The following is a 21358-nucleotide window of genomic DNA, read 5'->3' as shown; positions in this document are numbered from 1 at the left end:
TATTTTTTATTGAAGTTGGTCAGCTTTAGTGGATCATTTGAGCCTGGGTAGGTTTAAGATTTTAATTGAAGTTTATACTTCACTATATAGGTATAAGTAACCTTAGCACTAATAGCTTTCTTGATGTTACAGCTGACAACTTGGGCATTACAATTCCTTCCAGCAAAACGCTTATCATTCCTTGCTCTCCACAGATAATAAACCGCACAACAAATAATCCAATAACAGAAATTTTTTTCCAAAGCAGATAGGGATTGCATTCCATCAAAATGATCAAATAGCTGTAGTAAATTTGGACGAAAGAGGAAACCGTCCATATGAGGCAGCAGAGCGGATAATACAATAAAAGAAAGGTTGTTCCACATTGAAACAGCAGATGGGAAGAGCTTTCATATTCTCTAGAGCAAAGAGGGCAAATAGGATTATTTATGATCTATCATCTTGCAAGTGGAAAGTTCCCACTTTCCAAGACTGATAACCTGCCAGAAAAAAAAAAAACCCGGTTTTAATTTAGTCAGTATTAAATTTATTTTGAGACTTATCATTTATCTCAAAATATCCCGAGTAATGTTTTTTCCTAGTTGTTATGATGTCAAAAAGTCAATCCCTGTGGGCCCGAACAAACCACGCTCTTCATGGGAGATCGGCACGCGCCCCACTGGATCTCATATGTCTCCTCGCCGAAGCCTTCCTCATCCATTTTCCTCTTTTACCCAACGAAGGATCCTGCAACCAGATCAGGATGATTCAGATCCTCCCCAGTCATCATGCTAACTAAAGTTGTAATTTTTCATCCTGTGTAATCTTCCTTTTTTGTCTCATTTGAATCTCCGTTCTTGAGGGTTTGATGCCGTGCCAGCTATAAACTCTTCCTCTCACCTTGTCAAATACCTCTACTTCCCTTCCTAGCTGCTTCTCTCAACCCCCGGTGCCCTAGCAGCTTCTGACGCTTTCTCCTACGACATACGTTTCTCTCCTTGTATTCCATCGGTAGATTCGTGCGATCGCCGGCGTCTTACAGGAGTTTGCTGATCGTCTACAGCGACCGGATCGGGATCTCTTTGGCGTTGTTCGATTGGATTGCCCGCCATGGGTATGTACTCTTCCGATATCTCCATTATTTCTTTATTCGATTTGGATTACTTATATTGTAAAGGTAGATTTATGGTATGCGCTGCGAGTAAGATGTAATGGTAGAACTAGGAGGGAACTTTGATGCGGAGCATCTTTAACTGAAATAAGTCTTAGGATTAGTTTTTTATTTAATAGCTGTTTTATAGTTTTTTTTTCTTGAAGTTTCTATTGCCAATTATACTTATAATCAGCATTAGGAAGAATGAAATGAATTAATATTTTTGGAATGCAATGATTTTACTGTTTTGCTCTCTCTCTCAGCCCAACGAGAAATTTCTTTACCTTTCCAATTTCGGCTGTTTAGCTCTTTTTGTTGTTGTTTCTTCAATGATCTCCTCACATCAGTTGGTATCGGAACCGTGAGTTTATGGGTAACCATGGATAAAGGAAGTTATATCAATCCTTGATGTCGATCAGGGTTTGGATGCTTTTGGGAAAACCATGAATGAAGATGCTGTCGAAGACGTTCGAAGCCCCCACCAGCCGACAACCATACGAGCAAATGGACTCCACTAGCGGACAACCATACCGGTGAATCGACTTCCACTAGTTGACAATCATACCGGCAAATCGACTTCCTCCAACTGGCAACTATACTGGCAAATCAATTCCACACCGATTTGTCAACGGTCCTATCAGACCCGCCTGCAAAAAGTCCCGCATCGCCCATGTGTCGCACCCATTCGCTCCGGCCCTCCATCAAACTAGCGACACAATCCCACGTGCTCTTCTGCTTTCTTGTCGCGCAATGCCGACAACGAACCCTTCAAAATATCCACACTACCACGCACTGCCCACGGTTTGCACGCCCTGCGTCTGCCCAGCCTCCCATGCACATCCGTGTTCGTGACATTCAGTCCCATGCATGAGAAATTGCGCTACATCAGGCGCCCGGTAGGACTGCAGGCCCATTCGACCCACACCCACTACAACAGATTTACTGTTTTGCTCTGCCTTAGAGCTGTTTAGCTCTTTTTGCTACTGTTTCTTCAGTGATCTCCCCACATTAGCATTGATGTGAGGAAAAATCATTTAAGTATAGAGAGAAAAAGAGCAAAACAGCTCTAAGCACCAAAAGGTCCAAAACAGTGCAAATAAAGTTAAATTTCATAAAAATTCACCATTTCATTCTTCCTAAAGCAGATTATATATGTAATTGTCAATAAAAACTTATAGAAAAGCATAGAAAACTGCTATTAAATGATAAACTATTATTAAGACTTATTTTAGTTAAAGATGCTCCGCATCATACTCTTGGTGTATTTGAAAGAAATCGTGTGAGGGAGCAGGGACAATGGTGCAGGCCTGGTATCACGGGAGGAAGCAGAGGCGAAAGTGGGGTCAGGAAGCAAGAGATCACATGGACTGTTCAGGGGTCGTGCATATGGGCCGAAGTTGCATGCTCGCGTATGGGAGAGGATACTGCGAACGTAGATGTGCGAGTGAGGCTGGGTGGATGCCGACATGCGATCCATGGGTATTGTGTTAGCGAGGGCAGGGTGTGGTAGTGCGGATGTCGTGAATGATTAGCATTCGGTGTTGCACGAGAAGGAAGCAGAGGAGCATGCAGGATGGTATTGCGGGTTTGACAAAGGGCTGGAGCGGATTGGTGCACACGAACTGGCGGCGCAAGACTTTGTGCGGGCGGATCTGATCGAATTGTGGACCAATCGGTGGGGAATCGATTTGCCAGTTTAGCTTCCCGCTGGTGGAAGTCAATTTTCCGGTATAGTTGCCGACTGATGGAGGTTGATTCACAGCTATGGTTGCCGGCTGGCAGGGGCTTCGAATGTCATCTACAACCCATCTTCATCTACGGTCTTCACAAAAGCATCCAAACTCTAATAGACGTCAAGGGTTGATGTAACTTCTTTCATCCATAAAAATAAATTAATTAATTAAAAAAAAACTTCTTTCATTCATGATTACCCAGAAGCTCACGGCTCTGATACCAATTGATGTGGGAAGAAATCATTGAAGAAGAGTGAGCAAAAGAGCAAAACTGCTCTAAGCACCAAAACAATGAAAATACTATTAAATTTTAAAAAAAAATATTTATTCATTTCATTCTTCCTAAAGCAACTTATATATATATATATATATATATAAAATTGGCAATAGAAATTTCTAGAAAAGCCAAGAAAACCGCTATTAAATGGTAAACTATTCCTAAGACTTATTTTAGCTAAAGATGCTTCTCATCAAACTTGTTGACTTGGAATCGGCTTTCCAACCAAACCGTGGCATAAGGCCATTCCTTTATTGAAATATTTGAGGGAGGATTAATGATAGAAGAAACCAGTTCAATAACTGGAAGATTTTCTTATGAGCATTGATCAGAATACTCATTTGATTTATACATATATTTTGCTTTCTAGTTTTTAACAGCCTTATCAATTGATGGGAATGTTCAACTAGTACTATTTTTTTCTTACATCTTGATGGGATTTACCTTCAGAGGGATTGTATTTGTGTACAAACTTATGCCTAAAAAGATGTTGAAACCCTCAATACACCTTGCACATTTATTTTGGGTACGAAAATGAGGCAAACCAAAAAGTTGACATGCCTCAATGCATATTTTTGAATTAGTTAGAATGTGCATCACTGAGCACAGTTCATATCCTTATGGCTTAATGTCCGGGATGCTTCAATTATGATTGCTGTATTATGCCTGTAGTGAAATTTCATATTTACTATTACAATGATAATTTATTAATTTATGCCTCATCTGTTTTAAGCTTCCATAAATCCTTTCGAGGACATCCTCCTCAGCCTTCCAAAGCCAGAGGGTGGTGAGTTCGGGAAATACTTCAGCTTACCTGCTCTCAAGGATTCAAGGATTGGTAACTTTTTACCTTTAATCTTTTATCTTGCAAAACTCAGTAGCTATCCAAACAGAGAAGCACTTGGCTTTTATTTTCATTTCTAATTTAAGTCCTCTTTCAATTTTCTTACTTTAATTCCTTTAAAGATTTCACCTTGGGGTTTGTTGGATTCGGGTTCCATGCTAGCATTTCTCATATGTGAACTGATTTTTTGTTTCTCTTGATTATCCCAGATAAACTTCCATATTCCATCCGGATTCTCCTAGAATCTGCAATTCGTAACTGTGATAACTTCCAAGTTACCAAGAGTGATGTTGAGAAAATCATAGATTGGCAGAATACTTCTCCAAAGCAAGTTGAGATTCCCTTTAAACCTGCACGTGTCCTTCTTCAGGTTATACCATGAGCTTCACTTGCATTGTCCCTTTCAACTATTCATCATATATCCAACAACTTATCAGTTTTCATTGTTTTGAGCAGGATTTTACTGGCGTACCTGCTGTTGTTGACCTTGCATGCATGCGTGATGCTATGAACAGGCTGGGTGGCGATTCAAATAAGATCAACCCACTGGTATGCGTCTATTCCAGTCATTCACTAGTTCTCCATCAAAGCTTCTGCTGCAATGTCTCTCTTCTCCCACATTTCCTTGTGTCCTCTTTGAATTTTGAATTTTCCTATAATTATATATTTATTTCAGATTTATTATACTTATTTTTTGTACTTCTTCGGTGAAGCAAGGTTTTTCTCAGAATTTGGTCTTTATGATTATGGCAATAGTTTATTGCTCTTTCTTTTCCTATTTCTAAGAAAACCTTTCTTTTGCATTAGGTGCCTGTGGATCTCGTTATCGACCACTCAGTGCAAGTAGATCTGGCAAGATCAGAAAATGCCGTGCAAATAAATATGGAACTTGAATTTCAAAGAAACAATGAACGGTTTGCTTTTCTTAAATGGGGCGCTAATGCATTCCATAATATGCTAGTTGTACCTCCAGGCTCTGGTATTGTTCATCAAGTAAGTTGCCTTGCTTGCTTTTAGGCTTTTAAATGTACTTCAGATTTGCTATCCTCTGACATTTAGGAAAGTTGAGTTATTACCGATTCAAATGATTTCTTTCTAATGATGAGTGCATGCCATAAACAAACTGCAGGTCAACCTAGAGTACCTTGGTCGAGTTGTTTTTAACAATGCTGGCATCCTATATCCAGACAGTGTTGTTGGAACCGACTCACACACCACCATGATTGATGGTTTAGGAGTTGCTGGTTGGGGTGTTGGAGGTATTGAAGCAGAGGCTACAATGCTTGGTCAGGTAAAAAAGCAATTATAATTCATGGAAACAGTCTCAGGCTGCATATTTTGGTAACTAATAACACATCTGATTAGCTACAAAATTCGGTAGTTATTACCATTTTTTATATATAGCACATTGAATGGTTTTGAGAATATAACCAAGGAATATATTTTCAATCTTTTGGATCTATTATACAAATGATGAAGGTATAGATGATGATATAAGTTTTTACAGTTAAAGCAAGATGATTAAATCGGAGAAGTATCTCATTATTATTATGAGATGGGTGTGAATATCAAGAATTGTTAAAGTTTTATATAATTGCAATTAGACGACAATGTTGTTTGGATTCGAGTGTTGGCTGGATAAAAAGCCATTGATATCTAAGTTGAGTATAACAAAGATGAGAATGTTAAGATAAATATACACCATTATGAATAATAAATTAAAGAATGAATTTGTTAGATGAGCAGTTGGAGTAACATCTATCGAAGTTAAGATAATTGAAAATGGATTGAGGTGGCTTGGATATATATAATGAAGGGTAGATAAATATTAGATGAGTAGATAAAACTAATTTCAAAGGATTATGAATGATAGGGGGTAGATATAAGGCGACATGTATAGAAATTGTCCAAAATGATTTTCAAAGAATAGACTTAACTTCTTAGGCAACATTTAATAGGAATGAATGGATTTTGCAGGTTTAATCATTTCAAAACACTTCTCTTAATGCTTAATTTTACATCTTGAAGTAACTTGTGCTTAGTTTTAGGGATTATTTATATTTTTTATGTGATTTTCATTCTGTTTAATTTGGATACTCTCTGTGATATATTTTATTCATTTCTTGTTTGTTATTATTCAGTAGTATATTGAGCTAACTCTCTAAAAATATTTTTGATAAAATTCTAATTACTCGAATCCTAGAGTTGATTTGATTTATGCCTTAATCTCAAAGAATTCTAATGTTTCTGAATTTTAGAACTGAAATTTTGAAATTCTTTGACACCTTATATTAAAATTTATACATAAATTCCTTTTAGGCATTGAGTAAATAACATCTCATATTGTATAATACTTTAGCCTTTCTAAGTATGTATGTATATATATATATATATATATATATATATATTTGTAGTCAATGTCCTTGTAGTCGTTGTTGAAGTTTATTACATTTAGTTTTTGCTTGTAATGATAAACTTATAGCAATCCTTTGATTGTGTTTGAGTGAAAAATGAAAAGAAAAAACAAGATTAAATTAATATCCAAATTAATGATTACAAATTCATAATTGACTAAGTTTTTGATTCCATTGTCTTCAATCAAAATGAAGCCTTCAGATTGATCAAATGAAGTGGCATGGAAGAATCCCCTAAAGCTCTTTTTATAGTCATTGATTTGTGTTAAGTCTTGCCTATATATATTCAATGTAAAAACTGAAGACTGAACAATTTCTTAGTGTGAATTGTAAAGAAGTCACTGTCCTCACTCCTCAGTGACCCTTTACTTCTGGGTAAAGAATGTTAATCTCCATGATGATTCCATCAATCATGAACAACTTCCTTTGGCTATCCTCAGGTGCTGTCATCTTCAGCGCACAAGCAAGGAAATCAAATTCATCTGTTTTCTTCTGCATAGAACTTTCCTTATTGTTTCAAGAAGTCATGGAGTTGTGTTATTGTCCTCTGAAAGCTAATTATTGATGAACCATATCTTGTTCTGTAGTTTTGACCTTGATGCTACTCTTGGCACATAATTTCTTGAAGACTTTATAAAATCTCGCTCTATCTTGTTTTCTTTGAAAGTATTGCTGATCCTCTTCTTTAAAACTTTTCCTTTGAGGAGACTGAAGTTAAAAAGAACAAAAGCTCCTCCCAAGCAGTTCGTCATGCTATAAAAACAAATCAACTGAATAAAGTATATGATCAAATTGAAAGAGAAGCGATGAATGTGTTGAGTATTGTGGCATGGAGGTTGAGGCAATATTTCCTCTTGCTGGTGTCCTGTATTGGAGTGTGCTTGTTATTTCTTTGTTTGCACTTTAGTTTGCCTAATAAACATCAAATTGAAAGAGAAACGATGAATGAGTTAAGCACTGTGGCATGGCGGCTGAGGCAATATTTCCCCTCATCGTTGTCCTGTATTGGAGCGTGCTTGTTATTTCTTTGTTAGCACTTTAGTTTGCTTAATAACGCCCCTCCAAAAAAATATATATTAAGAATAAAATAAAAAGTTATTTCTTTGTTTGCAACCCCCCAAAAAAGAAGCGATGACTATGTGCTTGGATGTAAGGAAGACAATTTGAATTTTGGGACAGAAAGCTGATAGATTGCATCACAATGAAAGGTGTTAGTCTTTCGCAATGTGCATTCAATGGAATATGAATTTGATGGATGGATTAGATTTAACATTTAAGTTTCGATCGATGAAAGAAGAAATGACTAAGTTTTAAGCATTGCATAAAATTGTGCAATATGAGGCCCGCTTTAACACAATTCTAGTGAAAAACAGCTCAATGCTTACGCCTTCAGTTTTTTTTATGAGGCTTGAGCCTCAGCTTGACTAGCATGCCTTTCCTCATGCCTCTCTGGCATGAGGCTTACGCCTCACCTTATTTATATATTTTTTATTAAAACTTACCTAAATCTAAAACTAAAGCCCTGAATAAATCACGCCTTCATGCACTCCTGAGCCGCAAAAACTTCCTCACAACTTCCTCTATTTAGAAATTCGCAAACTTTATTTGGCTGCTTGTACGGAAATTTAAAGTTTTAATTTGCACCTTGAGCAGCCAGCACAAGTAATGGTGACACTTTGGTTTTCTTGATATTCAGTAACCACATAAGAGTCTTATATGGGTTCTAATGTTCTATTTCTGCTGGTACTCCTGCCCTTTTTTTTTTTTTTGACTCTTCTACAATGAAACTCTCGTGCAAATTACAGTGCATAGTGATATTATCTTTCCGGTTTCACATGTATAGCAGTTTAATGCTGCATCTTTTGTTGGCAGCCAATGAGCATGGTTTTGCCAGGAGTTGTTGGCTTTAAATTATCCGGTAAATTATGCAACGGTGTAACCGCGACGGACTTGGTGTTAACTGTGACTCAAATGCTGCGGAAGCATGGAGTTGTTGGCAAGTTTGTTGAATTCTATGGTAAATAGTGCTTAAACATTCAGATATCATTTTCAGCGCTAACACTTTTTTTTAATGTATGTTTAATCTTTTTATTACTCACTGTAGGTGAAGGTGTCGGTGAGTTATCACTGGCTGACAGGGCAACCATTGCTAACATGTCTCCAGAATATGGTGCAACCATGGGCTTCTTTCCAGTGGATCACGTCACTCTGCAATATCTGAAGTTGACTGGAAGAAGTCATGAAACTGTTGGTGTTTTTGCCCATAACAAATTTCACATACTAAAATAGTTGGACCTGTTTACAGCGTGGAAATGTTTTCATTTAAAATCTTTTAGTTGTAATTTAGTTTTGCTTTAAGAAGTATTTGGGATAATGAACAACAGTTTGCTAGACGCTTGTTGTGCAAACTGTTGTTCGAAATTGCTTTTTGAAACAAACTAAGGCTTCGTTTGGGACGGCTTTCTTCCTGCTTCATAAAGCTGCTTTTAGTACAAAAATTAAAATTTTTATACTAGGAAGCTGCTTTAAGAAGCAGTAAGAAAGCCGCCCCAAATATAGCCTAAGGCTTCATTTGGGACGGCTTTCTTACTGCTTCTTAAAGCAGTTTTCTAGTAAAAAATTTAAATTTTTGTACTAGAAAACTGCTTTAAGAAGCAATAAGAAAGCCGTCCCAAACAAAACTGTTTTGATGGCCTTTTCTTAGCATTTCTTTCCAAAAAGTTGTTAAAACTCTGTTTGGTTGCAACTTTTAACTACTTTTCAAAATTTTGTAATGAGAAATCACTTTTTACAATTTATTATGCTACAGTGCAGTAGCTGTAAGAAAGTTGATGTCTAATTTTTTCAGAAGAAAAAAAAAATCTAGAACACCCATAGTATTTTTCCCATAACAATCTAATATTATTTTTATATACAATGGCAAGCATCATAAACAAACTTATAGAATTCATTTAGGGTGACAGCATGTGTATATAAAAGTAGATATAGATCTATTGTGGGAAAACCTTATTGGCAGTTGTTGTGGATATGGTAGAAGTATTTCCTTTTGAAAAAAAAAAAAGGATAATAGTTTTACTACAACTAACACACTTGAGCTGTTCTGACTGTAAAAAACCGTTTCTCAACATAATTAAAAAAAAAAAAAAAATCTATAGCCAAATAGAACTATGATAATTGACAACCGTCCCTTGGCCCTTGATCCCACAGCTAGCATGGGGATCCATGGGAGGCTCACCTAGATCATGTCGATCTCCTTCTATATTTGTGTGGCTGATTTAGAAAGGATTATATTAAGGCAATTATGCATGATTCTGCAGTTGTTTGTTTTTTAGTAAGACATATTGTATAGATTTATAAATAGGGATAGTTTTGTATAATAAAATTAAGCCTTTTTCCCTCTCTAATTTTTTGAATTTAACATGATATTAGAGCCTTCATTTCTTTGGCCGGAATTTTGAGTTTTTTTACTGCCAAACTTTCCCTTCTGAAACAAAATCCGTTCGATCAAGAGAGACAAACGTCTAGTGTGTCTCATGTGGAGGAGTCGAGTGAGAACCCCTTGGTCTATGAGTTTGATCGAGAGAGACGAACGTCTTGTAAACCCCTCTTGCATGCGTACGACTGAACAGGACGAGAAAGGCAAGTGGTCAAAAGATTCTACACATGTGCTTGAGAGTTGATTGAGCGGGATTGTGCTCGCTGCTGCATGTGATCAAGGGTGAGACTGTTCTTGCGTTCTTCTCCTACTCGCGTACGTCCAGAGCAGTTAGCAAGTGAGAGGGCTTCCCTTTTCAGTCTTCTGCGTGAGGCTAGAGATGGCACATGAGACCCCTCTCATGCGTGCCTACCTAGAGGCCGAACTTAGTGAAAAAGAGGATCAAGAGAGGGAGCGAGCAGGAACTTCATCCGTGTGTGCCTAAGCAGGGATTACTGACCCTCGTGCGTGTGTTGGAGTCGAACCGAGCAAGGAACAAGCGGTTGAAGAGCTATTGCATATGCCATCAAATCCTCCACTCAAAGAGCCCCTCCTTGCCCCAAATCCCGACCGCTTTTACATGTTCTCAATCCGCTACCCTTAGATCTAGGAGATGTACAAGAAGGTTGAGGCCTCCTTTTGGACAGCAAAAATAGTCAATCTAACCCAAGATCTCCGCCACTGGGATCAATTCCTCAAATTGGACGAGCGCCACTTCATAACCAACGTTCTCACCTTCTTCGCTGCTGCTGATGGAATCGTCATTGAGAACCTTGCCGGTCTGATTTGGACTGATGTTGGTTCGCTGGATTCAAAGCTCGCTGATGGAACGAACATGATATGTGGAGTTGCCTAGACAATGAGTGTAATGGAGAAGAAGATGATTTTCTTGGTAAAAAGGCTATTCATTGCTACGGTTCAGTGCGTGCTTACGGTGACCGAAGAGTTGGCGAGCATGCAGATGTTGAAGTACGCTACTTGCCTAAGTAGGGAGTCGATCGTTGATATTGAGGGTTAGGCTACAGAGAGATTAGAAGCACTTTATCCTACCTTGAAAGAGCTGAAACTTACTGGTTCTCTAGGTTTTCATTACCAACCTTCATTGCTGTAATTGAGAGGAATACATGTTCCCATCACCGACCTTCATTACCATAATTCAGAGGAATATAGGTTCCCACCACCGGCCTTCATTGCCAAAATCCCGAGTATATGTTCCCACCACAGGCCTTTATTGCCAAAATTCTGAGGAATACAGGTTTCCACTACTAGCCTTCATTGCAAGAATTATAATGGATGCATGTTCCCACCACCAACCTAGGAAATTTTAGGGAATATTGCTCCTTTCATCGGCCTTTATTGTTGGAATTCTAAGGAATATTGGTCCTTCTGCTTCTTTCATGAGTCCAAGATCGAGGAGAGATTGAGCGAGAGGGCTCCTATTGCATGGAACTTCCAAAGTCGACTGAGCAAAAGCGAGAAAAGTTGAGCGCAGAAACTCCTCTTTCTTATAGAAAGAGCTGAGAGTTCCCTCTCATGAGGGACTAGCGCCGGGACTAGCAAGAGTGCAAGACATGTACTCCTTTCTGTGATTAAACCATAGGGATCAAAGGCCTTGCATGCTCCTATACAGGGTCGATCAAATAGGAGTTCGGGTGGAGTCGGACGACTGATTTGCATTGGGCTGAAAGATGGCTCGATCGGATGAGAAGAGATTTGCGTGCCAAGTCCTGAGTTGCTTGAGATGTGTTTTTCTGTTGCTGTCCTTGAAGCTTGCCGCAATCCTAAAAACATATTTTTTCTTATTGTCTTGCCTTCATCATCGGCCTTCTCTTATGGTTACTATCCTATCTATAACCAATGCAGCCTTCATTGCTACCATTTGCCATTCTGAAGCTAATTTCTCCCAATGTTTTGAACAAATGGCGGACTCTATGGTGCACCAAAATATTTGATAACTCTACTTTTTCTGGACTAATTACCAAGCTAGGATTAACATATTTGTATTCCCCGGCTTGAGGGGAAGTGTTAAAATCCCAACCATCCCTTGGCCCTTGATCCCACGGCCATCATAGGGATTTGTGGGAGGCTCACCTAGATCACGCCGATCTCCTTGTATATTTAGGTGGCTGATTTAGGAAGGATTGTATTAAGGCAATCATGCATGATTTTGTAGTTATTTGTTTCTTTATTAAGACATCTTGTATTAATCTATAAATAAGGATATTTTTATATAATAAAATTAAGCCTTCTTCCCTTTCCAATTTTTTGAATTTAACAATTGTGGGAAAACCTTATTGGCAGTTGTTGTGGATATTGTAGAATTATTTTGTTTTGAAAAAAAAAATGGATATTAGTTTTCCTACAACTAACACACTTGAGCTGTACTGATTGTAAAAAACCGCTTCTCAACATAAATTTTTTTTTAAACATAAGCAATCTATAGCCAAATAGAACTATGACAATTGACAGCTGTCTGGAAGATAAAACTATGAAAAAAATGTCCCAATTGAATCCTTGGATGATAGATTGTCAAAAGAAACCCATCTTTATTCTAGTTTTTCTATAATTGTAGGTACATAATATGTTCTGCAATATATCACTTTGCGTCATCAAAATATAATAGTATAACATTATTAAGTGAATTATCTGTTCAGTTTAAAACTTAAACGATACATTCCATTAATTCTTAATTTATATGACAGGTGACAATGATAGAGGCCTATTTACGGGCAAACAAAATGTTTGTTGACTACAATGAGGTAAATTTAATGTTGTATATCTTATTGAAAGCAATATAATTGCTTCATGATATTTGCAATTCTTTCGAATTCAGCCGCAGGTTGAAACTGTATACTCATCTTATCTTGAGCTGGACCTTTCCATTGTCGAACCTTGCATTTCGGGTCCAAAGCGGTAATCTCACATTTCTTCATCTTCCATCTTCTGTTATTAATGGTGTTATCTATAATTCGTTAACATTTCTTTTTAGATATTAAATGCATTTTTATCTGATGTTATATTTTCAGGCCTCATGATAGAGTTCCTTTGAAAGAAATGAAGGCAGACTGGCATTCTTGTTTGGATAGTAAAGTTGGATTCAAGGTGTGAAAAGCTGTGTAATCACTTTTCCTTTGCTTATTTGGGTTGATGTTTAATAGTCCTTCATTAAAGTGTTAACCACCTCTTGCTGATTAAGTTAAGGCTGCTTGCTACATTATTTAATAGGCTGGCAATATGAAAACCCTTGAATTTTGTCTCGAGTTACCTTTTTTTTCGCAAATTTGAGCCAGAGATGGCTTTGAACATAAACCTCCACCATGTATTGATGACCGATATAGGCACATTTTATCATTTAATTCTTGATATCGTTGTTTGGAATTTTTTTTTTAAAGTGAATTATTAAAATTTGCTCCAGGGTTTTGCAGTACAAAAGGAATCCCAGGATAAGGTTGTGAAATTCGATTTCCATGGGCAGCCTGCAGAATTGAAGCACGGCAGTGTTGTTATTGCAGCCATAACCAGTTGCACCAACACATCAAATCCTAGTGTAATGCTTGGCGCTGCCCTTGTAGCGAAGAAAGCTTGTGAGTTAGGTTTAGAGGTATGCTATTTCCAATTTTCATATCTAATATTTTACTGAGGTTTTTTATGATCAAAACTTGTAGCTAACACTCATAAAATTTCTATTATTATATATGATATTGCGTCTTCATATTTTTTCCTCTCTTCTTGTCCAAAATGATGCCAATATTGTTCATTTTGCCCCCATCTTTGCATATGAAACTGTAACCTTTTTTTATGTTATTTTCATGCCATTGACTGATGGTTTGCGTCTAAATGTAGGTTAAGCCATGGATCAAAACGAGTCTTGCCCCTGGCTCTGGTGTTGTTACCAAATATTTACTTAGAAGGTACAATATTAGACAGCGCAAGTTTCATAGAAGCTCCTGGAAAAGTCATAAAGGATGCTGTTATCTACATAAATTTAAGTTTTCCAGAACTGAATTAGATGGTATTATAATTTTGATGAATATTTTGATGGCTTTTCTATTCTAGTGGTCTTCAGCAGTATTTGAATCAGCAAGGATTCCATATTGTTGGATATGGCTGTACTACATGCATTGGAAACTCTGGGGACCTTGACGAGTCTGTCGCTAATGCAATCTCAGAAAATGGTAGCCAACACTATATTGTTTATTTATTTTTTCCTTTACCTCTTTTAAGTATTAAATTTGTTGAATACATTCCTTTTGATGTCATCTATTTGCTGTTTATGTTTTATCGTTGCAGACATTGTTGCTGCTGCTGTACTTTCTGGAAACCGGAATTTTGAGGGAAGAGTGCATCCTTTGACTCGAGCTAATTACCTAGCCTCACCTCCACTTGTGGTAGCATATGCTCTTGCTGGCACAGTAAGTTGACTTTCTTATAAATTTTTTTTTTTATCGTTTGCCCCCCTTTAACTAAAATAACATATTGGTAGTGTGACTAAACATGTTTCTGAACTGTTTCATAGTTTGGATCTTTTTGTCCCCAAAAAAAAAAGTTTTTCTTGTTTATAAGTCATCTCATCCTTGTATCAGATAAATAAAAAATTGGAATTAAATGACGGCTTAAACATTGTATGCCTTGCTACGCCTAAAAAGGAACTTTATCAGACTAATTTGAATATGTGATTAAACTTTAAGAATCCAAATTCCTTTTATTTCTATAAGCTGGATTATTATCTTCATGCTCAAACAATTCTCTTATCTTTGAAACTAAAATTTTTCATGTGTGTTATTAACTTCCCTGACTACCCTCTTGAAATTCACCAGGTTGACATTGATTTTGAGAAGGAACCAATTGGTACCGGAAAAAATGGAAAGAGTGTATATTTCAAGGATATATGGCCATCTACTGAAGAGGTTGCGGAGGTAAGTTCTACTAATTTCAGAAGATTGCTTATTTTATTCTATTGTTCAAGTTTTATAAATGCTATGTATTTAGCCTGTTGATTACATTTAAGTAGTCTTTTACCTGGCTTTCTTTTGCTTTAGGCTTATTTATTCAGTATAATTATGAGAATGATTGTCTGTCTTAGTACTGTCATTGAGGCTTTCTATATTTTATAATTCCGGCTTAGAATCTTGTTGTTTGGCCGCTTATAACTAACATAGAAAGGCTGAGGATTGATGTTTTTGCATGATCAGATTTTGTAATTTCCGATGTTTAGAATGATATTTTCTGTGTATGGTAGATTTATCTTTCTAAATGTTGGAGAAGGCATACCTTTTCATTATATATGATGACAAAACATACCCAACTATTCAGGTTCTTCAACAAGTTTTCTGCATATTTTGTTTTTTCTACGATTCTAGATGGATTTGGTAACCTTCTAGCCTGAAAATGATTTGTATTGTTTTTTAGGTTGTTCAAAGTAGTGTGTTGTCTGACATGTTCAAGAGCACATACGAAGCTATCACAAAAGGAAATCCTATGTGGAATAACCTTTCTGTCCCAGTCTCAACTCTTTATTCATGGGATGAAAATTCTACATATATTCACGAGCCACCATATTTCAAGAATATGAGCATGAATCCACCAGGTCCGCATGCAGTTAAAGATGCCTATTGCTTGCTAAACTTTGGTGACAGCATTACAACAGATCACATTTCACCTGCTGGTAGCATTCACAAGGACAGCCCTGCTGCTAAGTACCTACTTGAGCGAGGTGTAGACCGGAAGGATTTTAATTCATATGGAAGCCGTCGTGGGAACGATGAAATAATGGCTAGGGGAACCTTTGCAAACATTCGGCTTGTTAATAAGCTTTTGAATGGAGTGGTTGGGCCAAAGACCATTCATATTCCAACAGGGGATAGGCTTTCTGTATTTGATGCAGCAATGGTATGTTCATCATGGACTCACATAGCCTAACTTTAATAAATGCTAACATTGATATTTTTATTAAATTTTAACTTACTGAGACCTTTTAGAATTTGCATCCAGTCTCATTATTAAGTTCCCATTTTTCAATCTTTTATAAGCTATTGTTAGTGAGTAGCGTTCTAAACAAGAAAAATGTTTTGCTGCACAATTTCATATAGCACAGAGGAAGTCTTCAGATCCATTAGATAAATTACACATAAAGCTTGACTTGCTTCCATCCATCCATTGATCATGATGACTTCTTTTCAGGTTTTTTTGGCCACCATTGCATTAGGAAAAATCTGTAAATATTTTGATGTGTGCTTCAACCCTTTATCTGATAAGGTTGCCATTGATATTGTTGTGGTGGTGGTGGTGTTGCCAACGATGTAATAAAATTTTAACCTAAATATATAGTTCTGATTAATATATTTTTTGTCTGAATATGTTTTACTCAAGAAAAACTAGCTGTTGTTTGAAATAGAGGTGTTATTTCAAATTTTTTGTTACATTTTTTGCCTTATAAAGTATGTTGTAATATAATATATTTCATTTTCATGTCTTCAAGAGTTATAATATACTGGAAGTTCTCGTGTGGTTGTGTGCATGCATATGTGGTCGTTTATGTGATTTTTAAGCTTGTATATGGTTGTTTCTGTGCACAATTTTAGACAAGTTGCACTAAACATCATATAGCTAAGTTTTAAAGGTAGGAAATAGTATTGCAAGCATTCCATTATTAATCAATCCATCTCTGAATTCCGGGTCTATGCAAAATTTACTCTCTTGCAGAGGTACAAGGCAGATGGCCATGAAACGATAGTTTTGGCTGGAGCAGAGTATGGTAGCGGTAGTTCCAGAGATTGGGCTGCTAAAGGTCCAATGTTGCTGGTGAGCATTTTGCTACTTCTTGCTTGATCATGTTTTTATACAATTATGTTGCTCTTGGCATCTAGCAAGAATGAGTGGAGAAATTTTAATGAAACTGAGCCTAAGTAGTTCAGATGAGGCTCTAATATTGATGTTCATTGTCATTCCAACGTTTTACTTCCTAGATGTAGAACAAAAGCTAATGCATTGGTTTTTTGTTGCAACTAAGTTGTTCACATCTTTATATCAGGGTGTAAAAGCTGTGATAGCTAAAAGCTTTGAGAGAATCCACCGAAGTAACTTAGTTGGAATGGGTATTATTCCACTTTGCTTCAAGCCTGGTGATGATGCCGATTCCTTAGGTCTTACTGGTTACGAAAGATACACCATTGATCTTCCAAGCAACATTAGCAGCATAAGACCTGGGCAAGACATTATAGTTGTGACAGATAATGGAAAGTCTTTCACTTGCACCCTTCGCTTTGATACGGAGGTGCCCTTTTACTTGCTCAACCCATCTCTCTTTTTGTGTGCCTTTTTTACTTGTCGTACCCACTCTTTCTCTTGCGATTTTTTAAATAACTATTGTTACAGGTATAGAAATCATAAAGCTTTTTTATCTTGTTTTATATCTTTAGACAGACCAATGCATCGACTCTAAGCCATATGACTTCGTCTACAAATTCCTGGTCTTTTAAGTACACTAAGTTATTCATTTTCTATGCCAAATTGCTACTTAGTTATGACTTGTAAAACTGAAATGAGCAGTTAAAGGGAAAAAGGAAAAGCGACAAATATTTAAAAAAAAAATCAATGTCAGCATTTTTTATTGTCATTCTTTTCTCTATGGCTATGTGATTTTATTGCCTTTGATTGGTCACTGTGTGTTTGGCGGCACAAAATTTTCATATTAATTGTAAAGTGATAATAATAAAAGCTCTAGTATGTACCTTACAATAGTGACAGTTCGAAACAATCGAACCACTGTAAACCTTTGTGCACCCATTATTACCTACCCTTTGCTATTTCTCTGTCTGCCATATTTTCTGACTTAATTAATTTAAGTAGTAGTGAATTCTTCTTATTTCTATTCCGAACTTAAACAGAAATCTCTTCTTACCATCCCAAGTTTCATCATCAACAAGAGGTATTTGGAATTTTGATTTTAAGCCTAGTGATAAGGTTATAGTGTGTTTAAATTCAAATGGCTTCCATAGAAACTTTTAGAAAGTTTAATGCAAGAAAGGTGAGACTATTTAAAATTGTGCAACACATTGGAAATAATTCCTATAAATTAGAAATTTGAAGAAATTATAGTGTAAATCTAATTTTGAATGTGTTTTATTTGACCTTATTTTATGAGCCTATTGTAGTCTTTTTAAATTTACTCTCTTTCCATATCTTCCATGTGAGTCAATGTCCAATCATTTGCTTACTTTTATGTAACTTATTTTTTATGCTATTCATGGTGTGATTATGTCCATTGCTCATGCTGATTCTTATGGCTATGCAATTTTTCTGCTTCCGATGGTTCATGTGTGGTTCCTGAATGTGATGTTTACATATTGCTTGGATTTTGACTTTTTCTTATTTGAAAATTTAATAGGTTTGTTTGGTATTTAAAATCAATTTGGGATTGATTAAATTTTATATTAGGGTTAATCTTGTGATAACCTTATCTACTAAGCTAGAATATGATAGCTAAGTAGTGGTTTGAATTATGTGCTCTATAACTTATATATTTAATATAATTTCTCTTTCTGTATTCAATCGGATGAGTGCAAGTTTTATGCCTGATTTCTTTGTTTGCGGTAGAAATGCAACTATATTATTCTAGATAAAATCATCTCATAGTAGTGTAAGGCCTACTTTTTTCTTTAATTTAGTTGTTTGTTCCTTGTACATTTTCTCTATATTATTTTTTATTAGGTAGTTTAATACTCTTGATTTTTCTCAAAAAGTGATACACTTGAAATCTTATTTTTTAAATATTATAAGCCTGCTTGTTTATTTTATATATTTTCAATTTCTCGCTAAAATTCTTTGATATTTATGATCCTTTCTTTATTTATTAGGCTTAAAGATTATTAGTCTTTTTTTACTTAAAAAAGTGAGTTGTTTGATTTGTTTGTTGTGATCCGCGAAGCCTCATTTTTTTTCCCATAAAAGCATATTAAGCGTCTTATTATATGCATTACGAAATCCTACCTCTACAGTACAAGTCATTGGATGCTTACACTAAACTAGATTAATTTTATTTATATTAAAGCTCTGTGGAGAAGAAAAGACACGATGGTAGGATTTCCGTTTTTGTTAAAACTTGATGCAGTTGGGCTTGAGGGGAGAGTAGTAGTAACCTTCTTGATTCATATAAAACCAGAATGACTAGAAAAATAGTACCACTTGTATTTAGCTTTAACGGGGAAGAATAGGAATGATGGCAGTATCGCCATTTGTGACAAATTTGATGGAGTTGGGCATGGAAGATGTTAGTAACCTTCTTGATTCATGTAAATCTACAGGTCTAGAAATTCTTTAAAATGCTTCACAACTTGACTATAAGCCTGCAGTGAGTAGAAATATTTACAATATATATATATATATATATATATATATATATATATATATAGAAAATTAGAAGCCATTTTCGGCATCCAATGAGGCGCACATTTCCTTTGTTTAAATGTACAGCTATTATTCGCTTCTTTGGTGAGAGCATTTTAGAAGCCATGGTAGACTCAGGCTTTGTTTGAGATGACTTTCTTATTGTTTCTTAAAACAATTTTTAGTACAACAACAACAAGTCTTTAACCCATTGTGGGATCGGCCACATGAATCCTTTTTTTTTCCATTGGTGCCTTGTTAAAAGTCAAATTCTCATCTAAATCTAATAAAGAAAGGTCATTTTTAATATTTTCTAACTAAGTCTTTTTAGGTCTACCTCTGTCTTTCTTAACATAAGTCAAATATACATCTACTTTTTTAATCGGGTCATCTGAAGACCGTCGTTTTATGTGACTAAATCATTTAAGGCGACTCTCTCTAATCTTATCTTCCACTAGAGTTACTCAAACCTTTTCACGTATATGCTCATTTCGTGTCCTGTTTGTAAGAGTAAAGCCACTCATCCACCTTAACATCCTCATATCTACAACACTTAACTTAATATTATGCTTCTCTTTTAATGGCCAACATTCTGCACCATAAAGCATTGCAAATCTCACTACCATCTTATAGAATTTTTCTTTAAGTTTTAGAGAGACTTTTCTAGTTATCTTAAAACAACTTTTTAGTAAAACATAAAAAATGTTACACTAAAAAGCTGTTTTAAGAAACATTAAGAAAGTCATCCCAAAAAATGAAACCTTAATAAGTTAGACGCGCTGATAATTCATCTTCCATTGGTCATATCGGTTAAAGTTTTGATATTTCGTATTTGCTTTAATCATATACTTCCTGTATACAGTTTATCTCCCTTGATAATATCCTCTTCTCATCCATTCATACTAATGAAATATGTAACTGGAAAATGCAGGTGGAATTGGCTTACTTCAATCATGGCGGCATTCTTCCTTACGTAATCAGGAATTTGATTAATTTGTCATAATGACAAACGAGCCTGTTAATCTTTCAGACTGGACCTGCAACTTCAGCTAAAAACCCGTATTCGAGTGTTTCTGATTTTTACACCAAGGAAAACAAGGTTTCTAATTTTAATGAACTTGCAAAAGGACATTACATCATGCCAGATACACAAAAGTTACATTTAATATTAATTGAATTTGAACTCAATTTCATATATGAGTGCTTTTCTTTGTTTTCTCTTCTTCTTTTTGTTTGGCTTGGCTTTCAAGAGCACCAAAATTTTTGTCATTTATTTATTCGGTTATTTATTTTCCTGTTTCATTTTTTTTATAGCTTGTTTTGAAGATGTTTTTGGTTTTAACTGATTTGTGTGCCGTGCCTGACCGGCTCTCATGTAGTGGGATAAATATTTGATGTTGTTGTTAGTGGTGGTGTGCTGCACCTTATTGAGCTGTCTACATAAGGATTTAGATTTTGTTTGAGATAATTTTTTTATTATTTTTTAAAATAGCTTTTTAGTTAATTTTTTTTTATACTAAAAACATGTTTTAAAAAAGCAGTAAGGAAGCTGTCCCAAGCAAAACCTTAGTGAATTAGTTTGGGACGTCTTTCTTACTGCTTTATGAAGTGGCTTTTTAGTATAAAAAATTAATTTTTGTACTAGAAAGTCGTTTTAAAAAGCTATAAAAAAGCTGTCCTAGACAAAGTTTGAATGTAACAGTTAAATACCTGGATCTATATTTCAGCTGATTAGACCTGAACAATGTTGAAAGTTGCTGTATGGATTAACTTTTTTATTCTAGTTAGGTTTTGGTGAACTGTTTTGAATTGATTGCTACTGGTTATCTTATTTAAATTATGTAGGATAAATTAAGCGACAGTTCCTAAGATTTGCTCCTAATTGGAATTGGGTACATCTTAACTATGAGCTTTTGAGTTCATCAGTATAGATTATGTACTCTTAAGTTGTTTTTCAAAAAATGTACTGAATATTTGTGAAACACAGCTCTCCTTGGCCTATTGGTTGAGAGAGATAAGGCTTCAAATTAAGAGGTCTAGGGTTCGAGTCTATGTATATGTGTTGTGTGTGTAAGTTTGCCTTAAATGGCCTAAATGTT

General features: G+C 35.8%; 1 protein-coding gene across 1 annotated transcript; it reads left to right on the top strand.

The window, feature by feature from the left end:
* The first annotated feature begins 669 nt into the window (after positions 1-669).
* Positions 670-20477, top strand: LOC110116767 (putative aconitate hydratase, cytoplasmic). The gene is made up of 20 exons (XM_020850468.2): positions 670-1093; positions 3876-3980; positions 4196-4356; positions 4443-4535; positions 4794-4979; positions 5116-5277; positions 8273-8417; positions 8505-8647; positions 12578-12634; positions 12709-12788; positions 12902-12977; positions 13291-13476; positions 13719-13786; positions 13932-14050; positions 14166-14287; positions 14693-14791; positions 15285-15764; positions 16578-16676; positions 16906-17148; positions 20191-20477. Exons 1-20 carry the CDS (start codon positions 1090-1092, stop codon positions 20260-20262), a joined length of 2700 nt encoding a protein of 899 aa, XP_020706127.1. The 5' UTR covers positions 670-1089; the 3' UTR covers positions 20263-20477.
* The last annotated feature ends 881 nt before the right edge of the window (positions 20478-21358 follow it).

The sequence above is a fragment of the Dendrobium catenatum genome, unplaced genomic scaffold (genome assembly GCF_001605985.2).
Source record: "Dendrobium catenatum unplaced genomic scaffold, ASM160598v2 original_scaffold_112318, whole genome shotgun sequence".
NCBI classification, from domain to species: Eukaryota; Viridiplantae; Streptophyta; class Magnoliopsida; order Asparagales; family Orchidaceae; genus Dendrobium; species Dendrobium catenatum.
The sequence above is the reverse complement of the archived record's forward strand: the minus strand, read 5'-3'. Positions and strand labels throughout refer to the sequence as shown.

Bases quoted from the DNA above. Each gene is read 5' to 3' on its own strand.
- LOC110116767 (XM_020850468.2), top strand. The intron at 4,536-4,793 runs GTATGCGTCTAT...CTTTTGCATTAG, and splicing joins CAAATAAGATCAACCCACTG to GTGCCTGTGGATCTCGTTAT. The intron at 14,288-14,692 runs GTAAGTTGACTT...GAAATTCACCAG, and splicing joins CATATGCTCTTGCTGGCACA to GTTGACATTGATTTTGAGAA.